At 49.4% G+C, this 21748-nt stretch overlaps 2 protein-coding genes across 3 annotated transcripts; one reads left to right on the top strand and one right to left on the bottom strand.

Moving 5' to 3' along the window:
- The first annotated feature begins 8396 nt into the window (after positions 1–8396).
- On the top strand, positions 8397–10285 carry LOC127345293 (uncharacterized). Its single transcript, XM_051371743.2, has one exon. The coding sequence runs from the start codon at positions 8480–8482 to the stop codon at positions 10076–10078; it is 1599 nt and encodes a 532-aa protein (XP_051227703.1). The 5' UTR covers positions 8397–8479; the 3' UTR covers positions 10079–10285.
- LOC127345294 (uncharacterized) lies at positions 10194–15429 on the bottom strand. 2 transcript variants are annotated; one of them, XM_051371744.2, is made up of 15 exons: positions 15092–15429; positions 13697–13804; positions 13506–13617; positions 13278–13421; positions 12507–12611; positions 12311–12394; positions 12046–12161; positions 11838–11939; positions 11643–11756; positions 11502–11558; positions 11332–11398; positions 11205–11258; positions 10814–10888; positions 10697–10732; positions 10194–10582 (listed from the first exon to the last, which is right to left on the bottom strand). In XM_051371744.2, exons 2-15 carry the CDS (start codon positions 13723–13725, stop codon positions 10469–10471), a joined length of 1209 nt encoding a protein of 402 aa, XP_051227704.1. In that variant the 5' UTR covers positions 13726–13804; positions 15092–15429; the 3' UTR covers positions 10194–10468. The 2 variants fall into 2 exon arrangements, with proteins under 2 accessions (XP_051227704.1, XP_051227705.1); XM_051371745.2 differs by having other exon boundaries at positions 13506–13614; positions 15092–15428.
- Between the last annotated feature and the right edge of the window lie 6319 nt (positions 15430–21748).

Here is a 21748-nt window from a genome sequence, read left to right as displayed (position 1 = left end):
TTCTGGAGCCATAAAAATTTGGTTGTAACCGGCATTGCCATCCATGAAACTTAAAACCTTATGACCAGCGGCCGCATTGATCAATGTCTCGGCTACCGGCATTGGGTACTCATCCTTTGGAGTGGCTCTGTTGAGATCCCGAAAATCTATGGCGACGCGCCATCGGCCGTCCTTTTTCTCTACATGTACGATACTAGAGATCCACTCGGCATACCTGCATGGCCTGATGAACCCGGCGCTCAACATCTTTTCGATCTCTTTCTTTACTTCTTCTAAAATTTCGGCCTTCATCTGTCGTGCTCGTTGTTGGAACGGCCGAAATCCTTTCTTGAGAGGGAGCCGATGCTCAATGATGCTCCTGTCTAGCCCAGGCATCTCTGTGTAATCCCAGGCGAAACAATCTGGGTATTCTTTCAACAAAGCTATCATCAGGCCCCTCAGATGTGGATCTAACTTTTTGCTGATAAATGTTGGTCGTGGCTTATCCCCAGGACCAATGTCAATCTCTTCTAGCTCATCAGCCGATGTAAACCCATACCCTAGCTTGCCGTCGCCTGCTAGATCGATGCTAAACACAGGCAAAACGTATGGCGAGGATAATTTTGGCCGATTGCTGGAATCGGCCTCCTTTTTGATTGCATTGCTCAATGAAGGTTTACAACTTATCTGTACTCCCCTACGGGAGGGAGTCTCCCTGCTACGACTACGTGACATACTTGAGGTGAGATCATCGCTTTTTATTTTTTGGGGCCGATCGCAGGGATCGGCCTTGCCACGTATGTCGATTGATTCTGCTCTTGCTACTCGGTCAGGCCGGTGGATAAGACCAGCCTCACCCCTTTTTTGTAACCTTGATGCGATCACAGCCGTCCAAACTGACTCCAGAGAGCGGCTCTTGGTCTTCCGAGTCCTAAATATTCATGCCGGCTATGGAGACCTCGATCGAATCATCTGCATGCACGACCTCCACCTCATCTCCATCCCACTGTATCAGGCATTGGTGCATCGTAGATGGAATGCAGCAGTTGGCGTGAATCCAATCCCTCCCCAGCAGGACAGCGTAGGTGCTTTTGCTGTCGACGATCAAGAATGATGTAGGGATGGTCTTTCGGCCTACGGTTAAATCCACGTTCAAAACGCCTTGTGTCTCTGATGCTTGGCCGTTGAAGTCGCTTAGTGTGACGTTGGTTTTGATCAGATCTGCGTTAGAGCGTCCCAAACGCCGTAGCATGGAGTATGGAATTATGTTGACTGCCGCTCCCGTGTTGACCAACATCTTGCCGACGGGCTGCCCATTGACGTAACCTTTTAGGTACAAGGCCTTCAAGTGTTTGTAGCCCTTCTCTCGTGGCTTTTCAAAGATAACTGGCCGTGGACCGCAGTCAAACTGTGCTATCGGCACATTCGTCGGATGCTTCCAGCTCTCCTGGAGAATCCTCAACTTCTTCTGTCTCGATTAGGCCTATCGGACGCTTGAACTTGTCTTGGTACAATTCTGGGTGGCGCTGCTCATACGCAGTTAACTTCTGGACCAAGTGCGCCAGTGAACTGTAATCTACTTGGAAAGTCAGATCTTTGATCGGCGCTGCGAGGCCCGACACTGCTAGCTCGACTGCTTCCTTCTCATTTAGACGAGCCGAATAACATCGGTTCTTAACAGTCCTGAAACGCTGGATGTACTCCGACACTGTTTCTCCGCGTCTTTGCCGTACCTGTGCCAGATCGGCAATGCCAGCCTCGGTAGCCTCTGAGTGATATTGGACATGAAACTGCTCTTCCAGTTGCTTCCACGTCCGGACTGAGTTTGGCGGCAACGAAGTGTACCACCCAAAAGCCGATCCCGTGAGAGATTGTGCGAAAAACCTCACATGTAGCGGATCTGATGCTGAAATCATACCCAACTGCACCAAGTATCGGCTTACATTCTCAATTGAGCTAGACCCTTCTGATCCATTGAATTTTGAGAATTCAGCGATACTTGGGTGGCAGAGGGATCAAATCGTACTCGTCGGGGTACGGCTTGGAATAGCCGATTGTTCTCCTCTTCGGCAGGATGCCGAACTGGTCTCTCAGGATCGTGCTGATTTGCTCCACGGTATGAGCTGCAGGGACCGAGCTTTCATGACTCGTTCTGGTGGCTACTTAGCTAGCCACGCCTGTTTATCGGCGTCTGCTCCAGAAATCCCTACTGGTGCAATCTGGTTCGTGCGCGCGAAACTATTGCAGTCCGGCACGTATGTGCACACGTATCCATGCGGGGTCTCTTTAGGTGGCTCATAGAGGAATTGGCAATCGCCAGGATCGCCTCCAACCTGGTAGACGATGTACGCCGGTTAACCTTGTGGCTCTGGAGCTGTAAGCGCGAATGGCAGTGGCGGTCTGGTCTGGAACGGTATTTCTCCTTGGTGCGTCCCCAGGGCAGGTCCTGACGGAGAGTATTGATGCTTCATGATTTCCTGAACCACGCGAACCGCAATGCGCTCGAAGGAGTTCAACAGGCTCTCAGAATGACGGTGGATCGAATGAGCCACCATGTAATTGACTTCCTGGCGCAGAGCTCTGGTGCGTTCCTCTGAAGGGGCAGACAAATCTACTTCGTCGAGAACACCTTCAGGTGAGAACCCTTTCCACCTGATACCATGTGAACGGGTCTTCGCGAAAGAGCCGATGAGATCGGATTCTAAAACGGCTTTAATCTCGTCATACTTCTTCTTGTGCTCCTCAGGCAGATCCTCGTACGTGACTGGTTCGTCAGCCACCTCAGCTGCAGATTTCGACATAGCTGCTGCAGATGTCGACGTAGTTGTTGTTGTTGTGTGTCCCACCGGGCGTGCCAGAATGTGTTGCCTGCCAAAACCCACCGGCGATCACCGACGAGCAACACGGAGAGCCGGGGGGCTCCCAGGACTGCTGGAGGGCCCTGGTCCCTCGGGCGACGGCCCGCAATGCTCTGGCACACGTCTTGGAGGTGCAAGGGCGTGCCACCTGACCTATACCTGGTCAGGAAGGTGATGGATTGCTTCAATTAGTTTCCTGCATGGCAAACACGTAAACATTAAATACGAGCCCCGATCGGCTCTTAGGTTATCCTGTGAATCGGCTCAAAGAGCCGATTGCCCCATGATTCACGTTGGATTTACAATGACATGGGGATCCTGCTTTATCAATACAAAGCTAAACCAATCTACGACAGTTTAGGGTTTTCACCGCATAACCGGAACATCCTACACGTAGTTGAGCCTAGCAGATACAAAAGATGATGGAAAGCTAGTCCTAAAAGAGGCCTAAAAACCAACATGAAGTCGATTCCCGGAACAATCCCTTCTAAGAACAACAAACTACACCTTACGCACTACCGGATCGTTCAACCCGTTTGCAAGGCCTAACCATGCGGATATCAAACTAATCCTTGAAGAACAAGGAACAACTATAACAGATCGGATCTACTAAATAAAGATTGAGCAAGATGCTGCCCTTACACCCAAGATAGGTGTAAGGGCAGCTGGATATTGAGGGGCAGCGTAGCTAAACAAGCGTAACATTAAAGCATCGACGTCAGCCCCAAAACATCCATGATAAGGGTGTTGCTCGCCATCAAAAAGGCTTCAGCACGAGCAACACCAGCAACGAATAAACAGATACTGCCTAGATCGCAAGATGCGATCTAGGCAGCATGACGCTTACCCGGAAGAAACCCTCGAAACAAGGGGTGGCGATGCGCCTCGATTGGTTTGTTGTGAACATGATCGTCCTCCTTTCTCAATAACCCTAGATACATATTTATAGTCCGTAGACTCTCTAATTTGGGAATAAACCTAACCGTGTACGAGCTAAACTCTATCTCTTAATTCTAACAAAGTCTACCATAAAATAAAGATACACGGGAAATCTAGCCCAAACTCTCGCACAAGGCCGATTCAGAGACACTTTATACGCACGTCTTCTAAGCCCATCTCGATCACGGCCCATCTCCTGCTCTGGCTAAATTCTGGTGATAACACATGCCCCCCTGGTTTTGGCAATGATAATTTTAAAACCACTCTGTTTTTTTCTTCGTAGGGTCACGTCGTGGCAGAGCAGAACCGTCACAGTATCCTTTCATCATGATGCCTTGCCTTCTCAACTTCTCTGCATGATTTTACAGTTTTGGCACCATGTCCTCGGAAACCGCCGCAGCATTAAATCTCCACTATATCCCCTTTATTTAACCGCGTCAAGCAGTTCGCTTCTTCATCCCCCTGCTCTGTACTAGCCATCAAAAAGCCCTCCTCTGCCATGGACTCCTCCTCCTCCTCCTCTGCCTCCTCGGGTCTTTCCTCCCTATCCTCTTCCTCTCGTGAGCCGACGCCGGAGTGGGACTCGATGGCGGTGCACGACGTCCTTGCCCCAACGAAGTGGGACCAGGAGGATCACGATCCCTCCGTCTGGTCCGAGGACGACAAGTCCTTGACCGACGGAGAAGACGACTTCCAGTTCCTCGTCGATGGGGAGCTGGAGGCAGAGAGCGAGGACGACCGCTTCTCCTGGGACGACTTCACCTCCTCCGACGAGGAGGAGGAAGAGGAGGATGACACCTCCTCCGACGAGTATCCGCCGGCGAAGCGCTTCCGCGCCGGGTCGGATGACGACGACGACGAGGAGGAAGAAGCCCCTGCCGAGGGCTACGGCAGCAGCGACGAGGAGCTCGCCGGCAGCAGCGCCGACGGCAACCACGACGGCGACGACGAGGGCAGCGACGGCCCTTAGATTAGGGACTACTAGCATAGGACTAGTAGTAGTAATCGGCTCTTCTTTTGTTCTTCCTTTCCTGAGCAATCGGCTCTTCTCTGTAAAAAAAACCCTCTTTATTAATGAAGAAAACGTTTCTATGCCGATTTTGCTTTCATATCAATTTTGCCGATTGTCAAAGCAAGTCAACGCGCAAAGAGCCGATGGCAGTACATTGGCCTTTACCATAAAACACGAGTAAGGCCCAAATCAGTTGCCTATTCAAACGGTAACCTGCAACCCTTATCTGAAAGAGTAAACTCAGATCCCCAAATCGCCGCTCGAACAGATCCAACTTACGACCACGCGAATCCCAGATCTCAATCGCGCAGATTCAACTCCGCAGCGAATCCAATGGCGGAATCATCCAACGCCAACACTACGGTCTCTGGCCTGAAGGTAATCCTCAACCGCTCCTCGCTATTCGAGCATAGTGTTAGAATTAACAGCAAACATCTGAATTAATGTCTCATTCCGTCATTAATTTTTAGGTATCAGACATTCTGCTACCGCATCCTTCTCTTCCAAATTCTCTCTGTCTTGGCCCTCGTTCTACCGAGAGTCCTGCCCATTTGATTTCATGCGAGGCCAATAGAATTCCCTTCGTGAACCAGAATTTAGATCTAACTTCTTGGGCCGACTGCTTATGAGCCTGGCCTAACCCTCCTGAAGATTGGGTGTCATGGTACAATAGAGTATCCAAGACCCACTATGCTAAATGGGAAGCCACAGGAATAGCCGATGCTCTATCTTTATCACTGTCTCCGCTTGAGAAACATGAAAATCTTCTAAAAACCATCGGCTACTTCTGGTCAGATGCTCTGAACTGCTTCATGTTTGGCCACGGCCCCATGACACCAACTCTACTAGATGTGGCCATGATCACTGGTCTAGACATTGCATCCCCAAGCCCCTCTGCTTTTATGCTGCCAAAGGTCCCTTTCACACTCTCTTCCAAAACAGAGTGCACAAACTGGGGTGCTTATCTTCGACGCCACATGAAAAACAAAGGCCCTATAACAGGGAAAGAACACACGGCCTTCCTGAATTTCTGGTTGGAACACTTCATATTCTGTGGCCCTTCACTTGCTCCAACCAAGAATTACATTTCCTTGGCCTATGAACTTGCCAGAGGCACCCAGCTTGGCATTGGCAAACTGTTCCTTGGAGAGGTCTATCGATATCTCCAACTGATGTCTGTCAAACTGTTTTCCCAAAAAACAGTCAAAACAGGAGGTCCCTGGTGGTTTATTCAGTTATGGACTCAGCTGTATTTCCAGAACCATGTCCCAAACTTTCCACCTTTGGCCACCTGCACCTTTCCAGATACTAACGGGAAGCCAATCCGGTGCACTAGCTACGGTCAAGCTCTATATAGCCTCCCAGGTAGTAAACTGACCCTCAAGGAAGCATTGGAGTGGTTCAGAATTTTCTACCAAGGCCTGGACAATCCCCTCTTCTTCCCTTATACGGAGTGTGAAAATTTTGAAAATCCAGTTTCCTTCAGGCTAGACAGCTTTGCCGATGACGCCAGCACCCGACAATTGTATTCCATCATGATCCGTCCCTGCTTCCTTCCAGTTGGCATGAGCACCTCAAACAGGATCATCAAACCTGGTTATGAGTCTTATCAGCCGGTCGTAGCAGCCCACCGGGCAAGGCATTTGACTTCTAATCAAGCGATTGTGGGTTCGTGTCCCACCGGGCGTGCCAGAATGTGTTGCCTGCCAAAACCCACCGGCGAGCACCGACGAGCAACACGGAGAGCCGGGAGGCTCCCAGGACTGCTGGAGGGCCCTGGTCCCTCGGGCGACGGCCCGCAATGCTCTAGCACACGTCTTGGAGGTGCAAGGGCGTGCCACCTGACCTATACCTGGTCAGGAAGGTGATGGATTGCTTCAATTAGTTTTCTGCATGGCAAACACGTAAACATTAAATACGAGCCCCGATCGGCTCTTAGGTTATCCTGTGAATCGGCTCAAAGAGCCGATTGCCCCATGATTCACGTTGGATTTACAATGACATGGGGATCCTGCTTTATCAATACAAAGCTAAACCAATCTACGACAGTTTAGGGTTTTCACCGCATAACCGGAACATCCTACACGTAGTTGAGCCTAGCAGATACGAAAGATGATGGAAAGCTAGTCCTAAAAGAGGCCTAAAAACCAACATGAAGTCGATTCCCGGAACAATCCCTTCTAAGAACAACAAACTACACCTTACGCACTACCGGATCGTTCAACCCGTTTGCAAGGCCTAACCATGCGGATATCAAACTAATCCTTGAAGAACAAGGAACAACTATAACAGATCGGATCTACTAAATAAAGATTGAGCAAGATGATGCCCTTACACCCAAGATAGGTGTAAGGGCAGCTGGATATTGAGGGGCAGCGTAGCTAAACAAGCGTAACATTAAAGCATCGACGTCAGCCCCAAAACATCCATGATAAGGGTGTTGCTCGCCATCAAAAAGGCTTCAGCACGAGCAACACCAGCAACGAATAAACAGATACTGCCTAGATCGCAGCATGACGCTTACCCGGAAGAAACCCTCGAAACAAGGGGCGGCGATGCGCCTGGATTGGTTTGTTGTGAACGTGATCGTCCTCCTTTCTCAATAACCCTAGATACATATTTATAGTCCGTAGACTCTCTAATTTGGGAATAAACCTAACCGTGTACGAGCTAAACTCTATCTCTTAATTCTAACAAAGTCTACCATAAAATAAAGATACACGGCCAATCTAGCCCAAACTCTCGCACAAGGCCGATTCAGAGACACTTTATACGCATGTCTTCTAAGTCCATCTCGATCACGGTCCATCTCCTGCTCTGGCTAAATTCTGGTGATAACAATGACTAGACGCCTACCATTGAAGATGCCCTTAGACGTCCAGCCTAGCGCCCTGCAAAATGACGAGTGTGTTGAGGGTCCAAAGTGCCAATGCAGCACCAAAATCACATGTGGCCTGACTGAAGCCCACTTTCTTGTTTTTTCCAAAGAATTTTTGCAGCTAGCATGCCATCCGAATTATTTGGGAGTTCGATTAGAGACGACTGTGAGGGATCTAAACAAAATGAGATCAGTTTAGGAATGAGTAATAGTGAAATCGCTTTAGGCGGTGGTAGTTTAGAACTTGTCAAAGCTCTCTACTGAACGTCTGAACCAAAGATCATACAAACAAGGCGACAATGTTGGCGTAGGAATATTTGCAAGTATGTCTTGATTGACGCAAATTATTTGCAAATTAGCATGTGTCACGCAAGCAATCGAGGGGTGATCCCTTTCAAAAAGGAAAAACGTGATACAAGCTTGACCAAATCATTTCACTGCAAGATAGGATAAGCAAGCATAATTACCGCTAGGCGCAGGGGGAAATCAGGCCATCAAATTTGGCAAGCGAATAGGATCTTTGCTTTATCTCCCAATAATCAAAGTATATGCGTCACTGTAAAAGATGCCTTGATCAATGATCATGGACAATATTACAAACTTGGGTTCGAATCACCAGATGCTTGACTAGATATAAAGTTGCGATCGAGCATATATCAAAGTCCCCATACCAGAGCACAAATGCTATGGCTCGCCCACTCGCCACGGCGCCTATAAGACCCTTCCTCGCAAGGCCACATATACGTGCACAAAGCAAGCCAAGAGCAAGTGATCGAGCTCATTCAAAGAACCAGAGAAACTTGGTAGCTAAGCATGTCGATTGTCAAGCGTGGCGCTTATGGCTACGGCGGCTACGGCTACGGCCAGAGCAAACCCGTGATGAACTACCACACCACAAACTCCGACTCCGTGACCACCGTTGTGACGGAGATCAGCCGGCTGAGCGTCAACGAGAAGCCTCCGTGCACCGGCGCCATGGTGCAGAAGCACGCCACCCTGGAGGAGGTGTGCGAGGAGAAAGTCGGAGGGTACTCTGCCCACCACGGCGGCGCCGCGGAGAAGCACGGCTACGGTGAGCAGAAAGCGTACCAATACGGAAGCGGCGTCGGAGGCTACGGCTCTCCCCACCACGACAGCACCGGCGCGGCGAAGCACGGCTACGGCGAGCAGAAGACGTCGTACTCGTACCAGCATGGGGTTGACGCCGGAGGGTACGGCTCTCCCCACCACGACAGCACCGGCGCGGCGCAGAAGCACGGCTACGGCGAGCAGAAGGCGTCGCACTCGTACCAGCATGGGGTTGACGTCGGAGGGTACGGCGCTCCCCACCACGGCAGCACCGGCGCGGTGCAGAAGCACGGCTACGGCGAGCACCAGGCGTACCAGTACGGAGGCGACGCCAAAGGGTACACCGCTGTGCACCATGAGAGCACAGTCGAGAAGCATGGCTACGGGGGGCAGAAGGCCTACCAGCATGGAAGCAACGTCGTCGGAGGGTATGGCCACGACAGCGCCGCGCAAAAGCACGGCTATGGTGGGGAGAAGGCGTACCAGCATGGGAGCAACGTCGTTGGAGGGTATGGCCACGACAGCGCCGTGCAAAAGCATGGCTATGGCGACCAGAAGCATGGGAGCAACGCCGGAGGGTACGGGGCTGTCCCCTACGACACCACGGTCCAGATGCACGGCTACGGCGAGAAGGCGTATCAGCATGGGGGCGACGCCGGGGCGTACGGTGCTCTCCACAACGACACCACCGCCCAGAAGCATGGCTACGGCGAGCAGAAGGCGTACCAGCACGGGGGCGCCGCCGGAGGGTACGGTGCTCACCACCATGACAGCGCGACTCAGAAGCACGGCGCCTACGGCAGGCACGGGATGTACCAGCATGCCGGCGACGGCTACGGCGAGCACAAGGCGTACCAGCAAGGTTGCGTCGACGGCGCCGCAGGGTACGACGGCCTCCTACAGAAGACCCCGGCGCAGAAGCAGTACGGCTACGGCGGCGGGCACAAGACGACTTACAACGACGTCGGAAGCTTTGACGCTCTTGTCCAGAAGAACGCGATGCAGAAGCAGAAGCACGGCCACGGCGCGTACCAGCCAGGGTGTGACGGCGTCGCAGGGTTCGACGCTCTCGTCATGAACAAGGAGATGCAGAAACAAGCCTCCCTACCACGCCCGTGCGAGAGCGACGAGGACAGTGACTGCAGTGAGGACGAGAGCGACTGCGAGGAGCAGGCCTATGGCGGGAAGCACGCCGGCGGCGGCAACAAGCTAGGCACCACGCACCAATACAGCGCATACCAGCAACACGGCGGCGGGGGCCACTACGAGTCGTACCAGAGCACCACCACTCAGGGCTACTCCGGTGGCGGCTACGGCGGGTTGGCAAAGCCCGGCTACTTCTGAGCTGCACAGATGCTCCTGCAGTCCTGCCCGTCTACAACAAGTCGATCGAGTCGACGTCCGCATACATCTTATCATGGTCGCGCATGTATGCAAGTAATCCTTGGAACATGTAAGCTAAGTGTTTAAATAAGAGGTACAACTAAACTGATGCTCTGCATCCACCACAAGTGTCGGTACAATAAATATATTACACAAGTTTCATTATTAGCATGCGGTCTCTCACTCTATCTGCTAAAATACTCTTGATCCCCCACGATATTACCATGTACAAATCCGGCCCTGGAGATTGCTTGTGGCAGGCTGCTTTCGTTAACATACTGAGCGCGTAAGGGGCAGGTCTCCGAATCAGAAACCATACTGGCTACTCCTGCATGGGCCGCAAGAACTCATCTAAACTGATGTCGAATTCGGTGGCGTGATCCCTCGATCCAAGTAATACTTCTTCTCGGCATCGGCCAACCTTGTCTGGAATATCCCCCATTCTTTTCTACAGCGTCCTCTTACCTGTGGCGCGCCGCCAAAATAAGAATAGTGAGTGGTGGATTTCAGGATTCATAGATTGGGGAAAGTTCACAACGAAATGTGAAGAATAGATAAAATCTAAAATATTTTGCTTACCCCTTCCCAGGGCGCTTTTCCATTCTCTGACTTGCCCTGCCAGATATAAATGCTAAAGGATCAGAAAACGAGTGACAATGTACATTGATTCATAGGTGAGATGAACAGTGACTATACCTGGTTACCAAGTGATGGAACACTCTGATGAACAATCCACTGAGCATCAACAACTCCGATTTTCTCATGAGCGGGCTGTTCAATTTAATATCAAATAAAATAGTTCAAGCTCCGTAAAAAAATGGATGGCTGGGAACGCATGCAAGTGTATAGCTATAGCTTAAGATATAATCGATATAATAGTGGATGGTGCAAAGCCGTCTATAAAGATGACATGAAAAAGTTAATCATGCATTCGTGCAGATTAGCACATATGTGCTACTGCTACCTGACTTACACCTTTGGATCCCTAGTAATTAAAGCTAACCTAGACCTTTAGGAGATTAACTGACATGTATAGTGATCACTTTCAAGAGACCAATGCCTAATTGATAATGGCAAAAAATAATACCTCCACACACTTCCTAAGAGCAAAATCAAGACCCCATCCATGGACCAAGTCGTTCTGCAGAAAAAAGCGTGTAAGTACACAACTCCAAACAAACACAAGTAGCTAAGACATCTAAATGACACTTCACCTGAATCATATGCCAAACGCAACGCCATGCATCCCTAGAGAACACAGTCGCCATAATTTCTACGAATCTGCATATCAAACTGAATGTGAAGCAGATTTCTCGAAAAGAATGAATATGAAGACATATTTGACTGTCAAAATTAATTTGACACTAAATGATTGAGCCCTTACGCTGCACATGGTGGTAGATGGGGATCAGAGCACCAGCCTGGCCTCTCCTCAGTTACTCTGTACAAAACAAGGTATTACAGAAGGAACTAAAGTGGGTGATGGTTAAGCATCAACAAAAACAACTTAGGTTCCATAACTCACTTGTGAACTTCTCGATCACCTCGCCGCTTAGTCATTTGCCATGTCAGACCTCTATCAGGTTCCAAACCAGGTTGAGAGATCTCCAGCCCATGCTTCCTAACAAGCTTGATGTACCTGAAGAAAAAGTACTGGAATTATTTTCCTCGGAAGCAAAACCAGCGTGACAAGCAAAGGAAACAAGGTGGTAGTGCTTACGCCTCTGCATTAAAATGTTGAACACCTAGATCCTCATCCCAGATAAATATGTAGTCATAACGGGCAACCACATCAGGATGTAAAAATCGCTTGGCATACCACCTGGGTAAATAACAAGTAAAACATCAAACTTGGGCAGTCAAACAAGTCACAGATTAGAAACATTGCAAAAAAAAAAAACCTTGATAGAACAATATCACTAACTTACCATTTAGTTTGCTTGCTAACACTCACATGGATAGCCCTTTTTGACCAGTCAAATTCATCCCATTCAGTAGTCCGGCCATCATAGTGGAACAACATAATTGTGAAGTTCTCCGAGAACTATACAGATGACATGCATGAACATGAAAAGCAATCATTAATATTTCATGTATGAACATAGTGAACAACTGGGATGCTTGATCAGTTCTGCCAAATCAGTTCCAGGATATGTTTTATACAGTTTAAGCATGACATGTCTAAATAATTACCTTTTTGACTGCTGCATCAATATTTGCCTTTTGCCCAATTCCAACTGTAAATGTAACAAGGTACCTTGGCTGGATAGTAAGATCCTGATGGTATGTTTCGATCATAGATTGAAGAAGAAATATGTTCACAAATGTGTCAGTCAGAGAGAGATTTAAAGGAATCACTTGATATTGGAAAAGTGAACCAAAAACTAACCTCACTAGGTTCACCCCATAATCTCCGTGGATAAAGGTCTGTTTCAGAGACAACAATGCCTGGTGGAAGCCTTTCAGCACCTTTTGGGTTTGAGGTAACGTAAATCTGAATAAGGAATAATTAACCAAAAAGTTAAAACAATGATATCAATTTTTTTTTAATCTTTTGAGACTATGAGCAGCAGACGCAGCCAGCTGTGACATGTAGTTCAAAAAAGAAGGTTACACAAATCCTACATTTTACACCTTACTATTCAAGCATAGGCAGAAGTTCTAGATTAGCAATTTTACATCCTACATGTAATCTCAGATTTTTAACATTCACTTGCCATACATCAAAAATACAGGAGCAATATAGCATATAGCAGACCCATAGTACATTGACCGCAAAATAACAATGTAGAAATCTAACCCAAAAAATTATGCAAGTCAGAAAAAAGCACCAATTGCTTTGAGCAAAAGTAAAAAAGGTAAAATCTACGTACATGACATAAATCACAAAGCTAGCATAATCCGTTTAAACAAGTACTCCCTCAGTCTGGCCACTTCGTATTTCGTGCGTAAATTTGACTAATAATTTGATCAATAAAATATGAGTTATACCTCACTAAAAGCATATCATCGAAAACTTCTTTCGAACGTGAATCAAATGATATAATTTAAGTCGCATACAACTCACATTTTTTTGGTAAATTTAATCGTCAAAGTTAGACCCAAAATATAAAGTGGTCTTGTATACAGAGACAGAGGGAGTATTAGCCTGACAAAGTACCTTTGGAATTTCATCAGACTTTGTGTCAGTATTGTTCTTCTTGTGACTATTTGCAGATGTCCATGCATGGTTCAACAATGTTTGTGTTGTGATTCCAGAGTTTCTATCTTCAATATAGGAGACAATACTGGAAGGGAAGTGAAGCTGCAAAATGCCAGAGGATTAAAGCATTTTTCTAAACAAAGTATGTGGCATAAGAAAACAATAGATGCAAATGATCCAATTTACCTTAGTTATATTGACAGTGGGAAAGGAAATCCCAAACAAGTAACCTAGCATAACACCGATAACTGCTGAGAATATGAGCCTCATGCCCTCATTTGATCTTGGCATGCTGCTGCTGACAAAGATCGGCAATAAATATATTAGTTGTCACTAGGCATCAGTACTGTCCATATACTACAAAGCATTGAGCATACCTCCGGCCTAGAATGCCGGGCTTTGCCATGGCAGCTGTGAGGGCTGGCCGCAATGGAACTTGTTAGCAGAATGTTGTAAGCACCTTTGAAGAACTTGTAGCTGCTAATCTAGAAGGAGAATAATGATGATATATCAGACCATACTGTAAAACATGAGGTGATTCAAACATGAGAACAATGATGCCCCTGAATAATAAAATTCAATGAGAAGAAAAAAGGGTCCAGTTAAGCTTGTTATGTTGCACAAGGATGAACAGATGAACCTTAACATTCTTGAGATCAGCATATCATGGAGAAATCAACAAATACAGTTACTATATACGAATATAATATATACCACTAATGGGCATTCCTTCATGACTAAGTTTCAATTTTCTGCAGATAATAGCAGTTCTGATTTCCAGCTCCTTTCCCATTTAAGGATTTGAATAAAAGTTCACAGGAAGCCACGCCCACATCTACATTACAAGATGGTAACTAGAAAATATCAAGTGGAGTTCACCCTCATAGACTTAATGCTACCAATCTACTATAGTGCAATTATTATTGCATCTCCATAACTGTCCTATACATGGTTTTTAAGGTGTCCGCCTTAGGACACTTAGGCAATAGAGCGCCCCCCAGCGCCTTAGCGCTGCCCGCTTTAGGTGCTTAGGCGCCCACTTAGGCAGTAGAGCGCCCCCAGCGCTTTAGGACGCCTTACCGCCTTAAAACCCATGGTCCTGTACTAGGTAGTCTATCAGTCTGTGAGTCATTTCAACCTTCACAGAAGTTGTACTGTCAGACAACCCAACCCAATATCAACCTAATGTTGCCAGCATAAGGGGCGGATGCACTACATTCTACATAAGTGCAGAGCTAGCAAGAGCATTTTCTCTTGGACTTCAAGACTGGCATAAAGCTACTAACCCACCGATTAGTTCCATGTCACTGCAATATTAATTTGAACGAATTTCGTCATGAATGAACAGCAAATACCCAACTATAATCAACAGAAGCTTACAATAGTACCGCTAGTACAGCTTCGTTCGTAAATCACCACTAGCAACTCAGCAACTCAGCATCGCTCCCTACTCTGCCGCAAGCCAATTCTAAGACAGGAACGCTACTCAGACCCAGAAGCACCTAGGAGTAATTCTGAACTGACATGGGTAATTCGGGATGGGTTCGGGGGAAATGTTAGGCCGGAAGCCAGATCCACCTGGGGAGCAAGCCCCGCTACACGTAAAAATCACTAGCCGCAGCGAAATTCGGACGGAAAAAGCAGCAGGGGAGCAAATCAGGGCGGGCATCCCCAGATTGGGGTGCGGCCAATTTGAATTTCTCTCGCTTCATCTCGGTGTCCGTGCGAGCGCGCGCGCGTGTGGGTGGGTGTTGCGCACGACAGTTGCTTACCGAATTGGCTAGCGCCGCCTCGCGGATCCGGACGACGCGCCGGCGATCCGGCGGTGCGGGTGGCGGCGGCCCCGCAGGGCGCGGCGCGCGAGGCCGGGAGTTGGCTTCCTCGGGGGTCCGGCGAGGGCGTCGCCGACCGGGGGGTTCGCCGGCGGGGCGGAGACGGCGGTGGGTGGAGGATGCGAGCCCGATGAAGCGCGCTGTGGCGGAGGAGGGAGGCGGGCGGGCAGCAAGACGGGACAAATCGTTGTTCGCGGCGACGGAGTCCTCTCCCTCTCTCCCCCTGGTAAAGTAGTCGACGGCAGTAGAATAATCTACAGCGAGGGAGGGACAGTGGTGGTGGAATTGGGGTTTGTGTTGTAAGCAGACAGTGATTAGAATAGTCGTAGCTGTATCTGGTTGTCCTACACATGGCAATCATTTAGGAAACTGCTGGGCGTCCCCCGGGGGATCTGATTCCCCAGCCCCCGGGTCCCCAGCCGTCGGATCAACCATTTTGACGGTTAGATTTGCATGTAGCAAAAAAACATCTCCGGCAGCAAAAAATCACCCCCGGCAGCAAATGACTGAAGCAAAAAACGGTTCGTTCAGAAAAGAAAATAAAAAGGCTGGGCTCGCCGGAGACCTCGCCGGAGACCACGTAGCAAACATATTATGCAGATGTAGCAAAACCGTAAATAAATTGTAGCAAATTTTTTTATTCATATGCTGCAAATCCTCTAAGACATCTGGAGACATCGACGGGAAACTCGCCGAAGAAGTCACCGAAGAGCTAGCCGGATACCCCGTAGAAAACATATTATGCAATTGTAGCAAACCCACGAAAAAGTTGTAGCAAAAAATTATTCATAAGTTGCAAATCCCAAGACATCAGCTGGAGACCTCGCCTTCAGCCGACAACATCGCCGTCCAAAGTTGCAGCAACTCCATCTGCCCAAAGAAGCAACATATCCGGAACCGCCGCAGCAACACACGACGCCTAACGTAGCAAAGCATGCCTCCACCGGTAGTAAAAAAGGCCACCCTTCGCCGGGAGGCATAAGGTAGCAAAATCGGCTGCATGCCTAAGACGACAAAGTCCCGGGAGACGTGCGGCGCCTACGCATGGAGGTCCTTGTAGCACCAAAGCACCTCCCGCTAGGAATAAAAAGCCGCCACTCCACGGGGCGGACGAGGGCGCCGTTGCGCCGTGTCGTCCTTGAGGGGCATGAGGGACCAGCAACGACGGTCGGGTGCGGTGCCGCGCGCCCGTCCCGGCGCGGCGCTTGTGGCGTCCGCATGCTAGGCTGTAGGTGGAGGGATCGGGAGCCGGCGGCCCACGACGCAGTGAGGCGAAGCTCGATGTGGGAGCCGACGAGGCGGGGCCGCGGCGGGAGGAGGAGGTCGGGGAGAGTCGGTGGCCGCACGGAGGAATGGCGAAGCTCGGCGTGGGGCCGATGAGGGCGGCGGCTACGGGAGAGGCAACCCGGCGACGAGGCGGCGGCGGGAGGAGGTGGAGGAGGTTCGGGGAGGCGCGACCACGCGCAGAAGAGGCAGAGCTCAGTGTGGGGCGGGCGAGGGCGCGGAAGGCGGCCGCCGATCAGGGCGGACGGTAGCCGGCCGGAAGCAGGAGATTGCCATCGGGAGGATAAGGTTTGGGAAGAAGAAAGCAAATAAGGGACAAGGTGTGGGGCCCATACATGTGGTTGTTGACTTGCTGTCTCTGGCTGTGCGTGTCCCGCATGATGGATTTGGCTGTCCATGTCCGCACGATGGTCCGCATCCAACGGCCACGCACTAGGAGGTTGGGAGGCGTGTGATCCTCCGGGGGATATGAATCATTTTCCAATCATTTAGCGCGAGAATAATGACGGGATTACACTCGCAGTAAGTATAGAATAATTATACGAGGTCAAGACGCACGTCAGTGTCGCTGGAATGTGGGGCATGTATGTGTATGTGTGTGGTGAGCATCGCTGTTTCAGCAAGGTGCTACGGAGTACTAATCGTTCGCCTGCCGTGTCGACTTGGGCTTGGGTTAGGTGTTGAACAGGAGAATTTCTTTAGGATGCTTCCAACCTGGCTTAGACCGTTCATTGCTTTTGATCCAACGGTCTAGATTTGATTAGGGTGGCATGTTTACCTCCAAGTAAACCCGAGAAATGGATTTATTAGCTAAACCGGGCGCATTGGTACGGTTGCTCCATGTGGGTTTGTTTAGTTTGGTTGCTAATCAGCTAAGTCTGAATAGTTTAGTTTGGTTTAGTTTGGTTTTGTGTATTAAATAGTTGGGTATAGTTAGGCATGGGTAAGTACCTAGTGAGCAACGGTAGACTAAGGGCCCCTTTGTTTCGCAAGGATGGGTTTCTCAAATGCTTGGAGACAAAAAAAAAAAGGCGTTCGGATACCCATGGGAGAAAAATTCTCCGCACCACACGAAATTTAAATCATCCGAAAAGTTGTACGAGGGGGACGCTCGATTCGGTCGTTTCTTGCGATGCAACCTTGTCGTACGCTCGCTGGGGCAAAAATACGCCGCGCTGATGCGAGGGAGGGATGGAAAGAGCCCGCGCGCGCCGGGAAAAATACGGCGGGAGAAATTCGCTCACCTCCCTTTGATACTCCCCCATATTTACACCTCACCGCCCAAAGCCTTGTCAGCATTTTCCCCCTTTCGAGCTCTCCGTCTCGCCGAACACAAAGGTAAGGGACAGACTCTTCTCAAGCCGGTGGACCTCCGTCGCGGCAGGTCATCCTCCTGCGCCTGGCCGACATGTCGTCGTCTTCCTCCGCATGGTCTGACTGCCAGATCACTGTGAGTACCTCTGAACCCTAGCTTAGAACTACAGTAAGGTGTTGGTATCTGTATGGATAGAGAGTTCTTGGTTCGATCTTGTAGTTTTGCTTACTTCTTGCTTCGATCTGTAGATCTTAAGTAGTTTTTCTTAGTTTTGTAGAGTACTTTTGCTAAGTTTATGCTTCGATCGGTGTGTTCTTGCTTTGATCCGTAAGAGTAGAGTAGTTTTGCTTAGTTCTTGCTTCGATTTGTAAGCCTAGAGTGCGTTCCTAAGATTTCGAGTGGGCGTTAGAGCATCTCCACTCGCCCTCCCTATAGCCCCCCCCCCCCCCCAAACGAAAATAGGGGCGTCGACGCCAAAATGCCCCCTAGTCGTGCGCCCCAAAAATGTTTTGTGACGGCGGCGCCGCGTATTTTCGTCGGCGCACCTAGGCCGAACCCAATCCGGCGGGAGGCCATGGGGGCGTCGGATGGCGCTAAAAGCAAGCACGGGCTAGCTCTGTCAGCGAGATAAGACTAGTTTCTCCCAAAAATCATTAGATTCCCCGCCAGCCTTGGCGCCATACCACCATGTTCCCCTTCTCTCTTGGCCAGTTCCCGCCATTTCGCCCGCGCCCGCCGCGCTAGCCATCGCCTCGCTCCGCCGTCCAGCCATGAAGACGAGGCAGTACGTCGCTCCACGCACGTCGGCGTTGGACACCCTCACCGCCAAGCCTACTCCCGCGAAGAAGAAAGCGGCACGGGCACCCGTCGTCAAGGAGAAGCCGCCGGGGATGACCAACGCCGAGTGGGCGTTCGACATCCAGCGGCGGTCGATGGAGAACTCCAGCCGCCGCTCGAGGGAGGCGAAGCCGAAGGCGAAGAGGGTTGCGGCAACGGCGGCAAAGGAGGCTGCATTGATGAAGTGAGCCGTTGCCATGGTGGCGCCCAACACCCCGGCGCATATGTTCGTCCCCGCCACGTGGAGTGGCAGCAAGGGCAGCGTCTCCTCGCCATCACCATCCACCTCGTCGTCGTCGAGTTTTTTCCATGACTCCCAAGGTAACCCAACCCACATGTCCCGCTTCTCGCCGAGCTGCCACGATTTTGACCCGCTCAGTGGGTTTAACCCCAACACCTTCGCCGCTGCAAACACTTTCACCATCGGCGACCTGCACATGTTGGCGACGGGATTGCTTGAGCTCTGGCGTACTTCCTACAATGGAGGTGGGCCTCCTCCTCACCCTGGCCCTCACCCTGGCTACCAGTTCGCTGCGAGCAGCAGAACTTCAGCGCGATGTCGGGCGACGCCATCTTGGAGGACATGATCATCAATGAAACCAGCGGGTTGCCGTCCTTCACGCAATAGGAAGTTGGGGCGTACACCGAAGATGAGGAAGAAGGCGACGACGTTGGGTGGGAGAACGACATGTACACCTATGTTGAGGCTCCCGAAGAGATTGCGCCGTTTCAGATTTGCTAGGGAGATGTTCATCTTCCTTAGTGTATCTGCATACATAAGGTTTAAACTGCTTCCGCCATCTATGAACACTCGAGATACGTCGAATCCTGCAATTACTGCTGGTAAGATAAGTGCTGACTGCCCTGGTCGAGGAACTTGTTGTGGGTGGTCCGCTATTGTGAAGCCAATGTCTTGCCCTGACCAATTTAGGTACTCAATCGTTGGTGGAGGCATCTTCTCTGCCATGAACACTTGTCGCGAGATTACTTTCTGACCTCTATTGGACGGCCTACCCTTCTGAATCATCGAGACCGCACCGTTGGAGTTAGGATCAACGTATGGAGGTGGTTGTGGTGCTGCCGCTTGATGCTAGCACGCAGTCGACGTGCCCGTTGGGAACCCCAAGAGGAAGGTGTGATGCGTACAGCGGCAAGTTTTCCCTCACAAAGAAACCAAGGTTTATCGAACCAGTAGGAGCCAAGAAGCACGTTGAAGGTTGATGGCGGCGGAGTGTAGTGCGGCGCAACACCAGGGATTCCGGCGCCAACGTGGAACCTGCACAACACAACCAAAGTACTTTGTCCCAACGTAACAGTGAGGTTGTCAATCTCACCGGCTTGTTGTAACAAAGGATTAGATGTATAGTGTGGATGATGATGTTTGCAGAAAACAGTAGAACGAGTATTGCAGTTGATTGTATTCGATGTAAAAGAATGGACCAGGGTCCACAGTTCACTAGTGGTGTCTCTCCGATAAGAATAAGCATGTTGGGTGAACAAATTACAGTTGGGCAATTGACAAATAACGAGGGCATGACCATGCACATACATGTTATGATGAGTAGTGTGAGATTTAATTGGGCATTACGACAAAGTACATAGACCGCTATCCAGCATGCATCTATGCCTAAAAAGTCCACCTTCAGGTTATCATCCGAACCCCCACCAGTATTAAGTTGCAAACAACAGACAATTGCATTAAGTATGGTGCGTAATGTAATCAATAAATATATCCTTAGACATAGCATTGATGTTTTATACCTAGTGGCAACAGCACATCCACAACCTTACAACTTTCTGTCACTGTCCCAGATTTAATGGAGGCATGAACCCACTATCGAGCATAAATACTCCCTCTTGGAGTTACAAGCAAAAACTTGGCCAGAGCCTCTACTAGCAACGGAGAGCATGCAAGATCATAAACAACACATAGATGATAGATTGATAATCAACATAACATAGCATTCACTATTCATCGGATCCCAACAAACGTAACATGTAGCATTACAGATAGATGATCTTGATCATGTTAGGCAGCTCACAAGATCCAACAATGATAGCACAATTAGGAGAAGACAACCATCTAGCTACTGCTATGGACCCATAGTCCAGGGGTGAACTACTCACACATCACTCCGGACGCGACCATGGCGGTGAAGAGTCCTCCGGGAGATGATTCCCCTCTCCGGCAGGGTGCCAGAGGCGATCTCCTGAATCCTCCGAGATGGGATTGGCGGCGGCGGCGTCTCTGGAAGGTTTTCCGTATCGTGGCTCTCGGTACTGGAGTTATTATCGACGAAGGCTTAAGTAGGCGGAAGGGTAGGTCAGGGGGCGCCACGAGGGCCCCACACACCAGGCTGGCGCGGCCAGGGCTTGGGCCGCGCCGCCCTGTTGTGTGGCCGCCTCGTCGCCCCACTTCGTATCTCCCCCGGTGTTCTGGAAGCTTCGTGGAAAAATAAGATCCTGGGCGTTGATTTCGTCCAATTCCGAGAATATTTCCTTACTAGGATTTCTGAAACCAAAAACAGCAGAAACAAGAATCGGCTCTTCGGCATCTCGTTAATAGATTAGTGCCGGAAAATGCATAAATATGACATAAAGTATGTATAAAACATGTAGGTATCATCAATAAAGTAGCATGGAACATAAGAAATTATCGATACATTGGAGACGTATCAGCATCCCCAAGCTTAGTTCCTACTCGTCCCGAGTAGGTAAACGATAACAAAGATAATTTCTGAAGTGACATGCCATCATAATCTTGATCAATACTATTGTAAGCACATGTAATGAATGCAGCGGTTCGAAGCAATGTAAATGCAATGAGTAAACAATTGAATCATATAACAAAGACTTTTCATGAATAGTACTTTCAAGACAAGCATCAATAAGTCTTGCATAAGAGTTAACTCATAAAGCAATAAATTCATAGTAAAGGCATTGAAGCAACACAAAGGAAGATTAAGTTTCAGCGGTTGCTTTCAACTTGTAACATGTATATCTCATGGATATTGACAACATAAAGTAATATAACAAGTGCAATATGCAAGTATGTAGGAATCAATGCACAGTTCACACAAGTGTTTGCTTCTTGAGATGGAGAGAAATAGGTAAACTGACTCAACATAAAAGTAGAAGAAAGGCCCTTCGCAGAGGGAAGC

The sequence above is a fragment of the Lolium perenne genome, chromosome 3, assembly GCF_019359855.2.
Source record: "Lolium perenne isolate Kyuss_39 chromosome 3, Kyuss_2.0, whole genome shotgun sequence".
NCBI lineage: Eukaryota > Viridiplantae > Streptophyta > Magnoliopsida > Poales > Poaceae > Lolium > Lolium perenne.
Note: the sequence above shows the minus strand (reverse complement) of the source record. Positions and strands in the feature narration are given on the sequence as shown.